This window comes from Branchiostoma belcheri, unplaced genomic scaffold, assembly GCF_001625305.1.
Source record: "Branchiostoma belcheri isolate BF01 breed outbred unplaced genomic scaffold, Haploidv18h27 scaffold76, whole genome shotgun sequence".
Classification (NCBI taxonomy): Eukaryota; Metazoa; Chordata; class Leptocardii; order Amphioxiformes; family Branchiostomatidae; genus Branchiostoma; species Branchiostoma belcheri.
In genome coordinates, this window is record NW_017804420.1 from 792,503 (window position 1) to 797,034 (window position 4,532).

General features: G+C 39.1%; 2 protein-coding genes across 7 annotated transcripts in view; one reads left to right on the forward strand and one right to left on the reverse strand.

Moving 5' to 3' along the window:
* The window catches only part of LOC109485500 (lysosomal alpha-mannosidase-like), a 21,424-nt gene extending 18,230 nt beyond the window's left edge, over nt 1-3,194 (reverse strand). For 2 of the 6 annotated variants that reach the window (XM_019789179.1, XM_019789182.1), the window contains exons 1-4: nt 3,022-3,194; nt 2,315-2,423; nt 1,702-1,875; nt 1,081-1,274 (exon numbers count right to left, since the gene is read on the reverse strand). In XM_019789179.1, coding sequence (XP_019644738.1) covers nt 1,081-1,274; nt 1,702-1,875; nt 2,315-2,423; nt 3,022-3,174 — 630 coding nt within the window. In that variant the 5' untranslated portion in view covers nt 3,175-3,194. The remainder of the gene's footprint in view (nt 1-1,080; nt 1,275-1,701; nt 1,876-2,314; nt 2,424-3,021) is intronic. The other 4 variants (XM_019789183.1, XM_019789180.1, XM_019789184.1 and 1 more) reach the window with 2 other exon arrangements.
* Nucleotides 3,195-3,434: 240 nt separating this feature from the next.
* The window catches only part of LOC109485445 (dentin sialophosphoprotein-like), a 10,269-nt gene continuing 9,171 nt past the window's right edge, over nt 3,435-4,532 (forward strand). The window contains exons 1-2 of the mRNA XM_019789050.1: nt 3,435-3,575; nt 3,777-3,864. Of these exons, the coding sequence (XP_019644609.1) occupies nt 3,481-3,575; nt 3,777-3,864 (183 nt within the window). The 5' untranslated portion in view covers nt 3,435-3,480. The remainder of the gene's footprint in view (nt 3,576-3,776; nt 3,865-4,532) is intronic.

Here is a 4,532-nt window from a genome sequence, read left to right on the forward strand (position 1 = left end):
AAATTTTGAATTTCAACCCATGTTTTGAATGTTGAGGGGCAAATTTGGCAGCACAAATTTCTCTGGTACATCGAGTAACGTTAAGGTCAGTCAGTGTAATCGAAATAATCCTCTATATAGCCTACCTTTCGTCCACGAACTTCTTCCGCGTCAATTTTATTACAAACAGGGAAACAATATTGTCAAGTTACGTGTTGTTTGCAATTAACTTTGGAGGGACATAGATATAAGTCATATAAATGTTAAAATAGTCCTTGGTTTAAGAAAAATACCAAATTAATCCGTCGACATCCGACATCCACGCCGAGAAGTTCGAGCGAGTTGCGAGGCGGGACCAGCAGGACCTTTGCCGACGCACGCACGCACACCACTGGGAAGGGTGCGTTGAACGGCGAAAATTAATTTTCAAAATCTTCAGACAAGCCTTCCCTACATTTTTGATCGGTATCGTTTCGATTGCCGCGATTGACGCGATTTTAATCCGTGTAATTTGGCTGTGTAGTCCAGTTTCACCGATTCTGGCGAAAATGCAAGATTTTGAAGGGGACTGTGGGAGATTTGGGCGAATACATTATAATAATAGGGATGGATATTATTGGAACGTAAAATTCTGCCGATTCCAATGACTGGCAAATCGCTACGATACGTATGGGACAGACGTTTAATCATGTTTTGAAAGTGTATAAAAACGTTGTAGAGTTAAAGGGATCTTGGAAAAAATTTTTACCTAGGCCCTCCCCCAAATTAAAATATTTTTTCTTAGGCCCTCCCCCCGGCTCGATTTTTTTTTCCTAGGCCCTCCCCCCTCAGACGACCGGCCCTCCCCCCCGGTAAATATCGTACAGTCCCTAATGTAATCCAACAGGGTGTCTGCTACAGGACCAGTTACCATGGTGACAGCTGTCTGGTCCAGGTCATTGAACTTATTAGTTTAAAATGGAAAGATTAGGAAGAATCCGAAGCAATGGAGAAAAACAATATTGTTATGTTTTTGTGAAGGCAAACATAATAAATACTAGTACATTGGCACAGTACCTATTTTATCACATTATATTTTGCAAGAGACTAAAATTCCTATACCTGGGCAAAAATTGAAGCCTGTTCCCTGGAGTGTCCAAATGGATCAATGTGCCATGCCACGAGAGGTCGCCCGCACTCGCCAAACGTCGTGTTTAAGAACTGCAGCCCGAGTGTCATCTGGTCGATGATTGCGTTGTAATGTGTGCTCGCCTCGTCATTCATACACCAGCCTCCATTGATGAATTCTAATCGGCCTGTGGAAAGAAAGGAACTTTTAAGATATCTAACCTCTAACTCAGGAACTAGTTGAAAAAAAAAAAAGAAATACCAATGAGAGGCCAAGATAAGAATCACTTTCTTTGGAAGGTTGTGAGAAAACTTTTCAATTGGAAACACAGCTTACTACTAGTAGTATATTAACAACAGCATGAACAATGGTAAATTGGTGACCATCCCCCAACTCTGTCCTGCCACTTGCTACGTACATAATGTATTCCAACACCACAGGGTGTCTGGCACTGTCTGCTACAGCTCCAGTGTTACCATGGTGTAAGCTGTTTGGTCCAGGCGTTTGACATTATTTGTTTGGAGACAAAGGAGGAACAGAGCACAGCAACATGTTTTCATTCTACAAACTCAGGTATACATAAATAGAGTATAATATCATAAATTATGACACACCTTCGTCCACAAGCTTCTTGACCCTTCCGTGCATGTCTTCATCCTGTTCGTCCCACCAGCGTTTGAAGAAGGCCATCTCCACATAGATAAACCTCCTCCTGGGGTTAGCCTCCAGCTGGGGAATGACTCCATCCAGGATGTACTGAACACCTGCCCTCTGGATGGTGGTGTTTGCTGAAAAAATAATTCCAATAAGTATTTTTTTTAATTGCATACCTTGATCCTTTATCTATCTTCAGGGCTATAGTATAAAAATTGGGTGCATATGCACCTTAGTGTTCATAAAATTGGAGCTGTGCAGGTACTGGTGATGTCTACCTGCACCTAACCTGCACTGGTCCAGGTCCATGTACTGGGTTTATAAATATGTTTAACTTTATTTGCTGCATTGAATGTTACCACCTGTATGAAGTACAAAAGAAAGTTGGTAATAGTTTTAGAACAAATTTATTATGATACATATGTCTTAAAGTGGTGCAGGTAAAATTTGTCTGGTGCAGGTACATGTAATTTTCAATATTAATGTTACAATCTGTTAAACCCTATCAAAAGAACTTTAAACTATCAGACTGTAAAACTAGTTTGTTGAAATTAGATACAGAATAACATGTACCTCCATAGTAATATTGGTCCACTGTCTTGAGCCAGCCGACGTCGTCATGTGTGTGTGGCACCAGGTGTACATTTATCATACCAGGTTTGATCGGCAGGGAGTTACATTTCTGTGGGAAGAAGTAACATTGCAGGGCAAATGCAGAAATCAAAAACAATGTTTACCTTCCCATGGTCTAGCCCAACAAACTACTGCTCTGTTTTTTTTTATTCAAACACAAATATGCTGCTCAGCCCCCCCCCCCCACTACTAGTAGGTCTTGCCACTTGCTACATAATGACATGTCTCTAATCACTACCAAGGAGGTTTAAAAAGAGAAACCTCCTTGTCACTACTAAGCAAACCTAGACTACTTATCAAATATGCACTTACAAAAAAATACATGAAACATAAGTTGTAAGTGTAAATATTGAAATAATCACTATATGTCTACTAGAGTAGCTACTGGTACACGTGTAAGTTACGTTGATGAAGGTTAGACGAATATATGAAGGTTTATCTAAGCTGTACACAGTGTTAACTTGTCTTCAACACTGCACAATTAATATCTTTTTATCTAGCTTCTGCAGATTTTATGTTTACCAGCATACAGCCACTATCCTCATAACTTTTACTTGTTGTATTAAACTAACTACGTGTCTCTATAAAACTAACTCATGATCGCATCATAATTTTTTCATCCCGCCCTGAAGTTTGAAAGTGTTTACCTTATATCCACACGTCTGTGCAGCCACACACGTGATTCCAATGGTCAGGAACAACAATAAACACGATGATCGATCCATGTGGACACGATCAAAGTACAAATTCCAAGTTTTTTTTCGGTCAAATCGGTCACAACTAACTTGTACACCAAGCATGTGACTACAGCATGATTTGTGACCTCTGACTTTACTCACGCTTAAACCGGATGCATAAATTTAGGTACGATCAAGGAGTACAAATGAGACAGTAATCCACCAAAAATATGGCCTTCGTCGATCTTAAAAGTTTATGGACTATTTCAAAGACTTTTTGTCTGAATATGGTCAGATTCTGATAACGCTAAGCCTTCTTTTTTTGTTGAAAAAAAGAAAGTGTGTAGTAATCTGCATACAAATTAGGTACGACTCCAACTCTCGCGAGATCTCCGGCCGCGAGAAGCGTCAACTTCAAAAAGCGGAAAAATGGCGGCTTCTGTTTCCGAAGATGCCGGCGTCTTCACGTTTTGGCCCGACAGAAAGCAGCCCCGCCCAGGACTGCGGCCTGCTAGGGGCATAGCGTAAGATGAACTCCTTATCTAAAGACGGAAAAGTTTGTGGAGTATGTATTTGGCTTTGCGGTACACTTGTAACTTGTTTTTGCGAACAGCTAAAAATGGCGGGAGACGTTGTTTTTGCAACTGTAAACCAGTCCTTGAGTCAACTTATCTTGTTGATCCAAATATATGTGAGTAAACATGTTTTTTTTTCCTTCTGTGCAGAATGAGGCAGACGACCATCCGCCCTTTCAAAATTGTGAAAGACTGGAGTTCACCAGCGAGCAGTCAGCATGATGATGATGATGATAAGGTACGTACAAAAATATGTAGTCTTGAAATATTTACAATATAGTAGAAGATAGTGACTATTAATTGCCTATTTCACCAGAACTGGTACAAGGAGGAAAACAGTATAATATTAGGTTATAGTATTGAGTACCCGGTATTTTTCACCTTGCAGTTCTAGATCATATCATGTACAAACTAGAGTTCCACGATCTCATACCTTCGCCAAATGATGTTAGCTTTTATGAATAAGAACTTATATACAATGTATTAATCCCCCTGATTATGCAAATAGGATCCGCAATTGCATGAATTATATCTGTTGATCATAATCTCCACCAACAGTCTTATTTTAACAAAGAATGTCATTATAGCATTTCCTCATATATTATGCAAATGAGGTCCTTATTTGAATAAGTTATGTTAAATTATGTTCACCTTCACTAAACTTCAAACACCCCAAGTATAAAATTCCAGGCAGTTACCACTATGCAATTATAACATTTTCTCATTAATTATGCAAATTAAGTCTTCATTTGCATAATTGATATCTGCCTGTGTTTCTCTCGTTGTTAATAACATATGTCGCAAGCTTGAACTTCCTATCATGGAATGCAGCTGATTAATAGAATTTCCTCATTAATTATGCAAATTATATCCATATTTGCATAATTGTAATATCATTATGTCAAG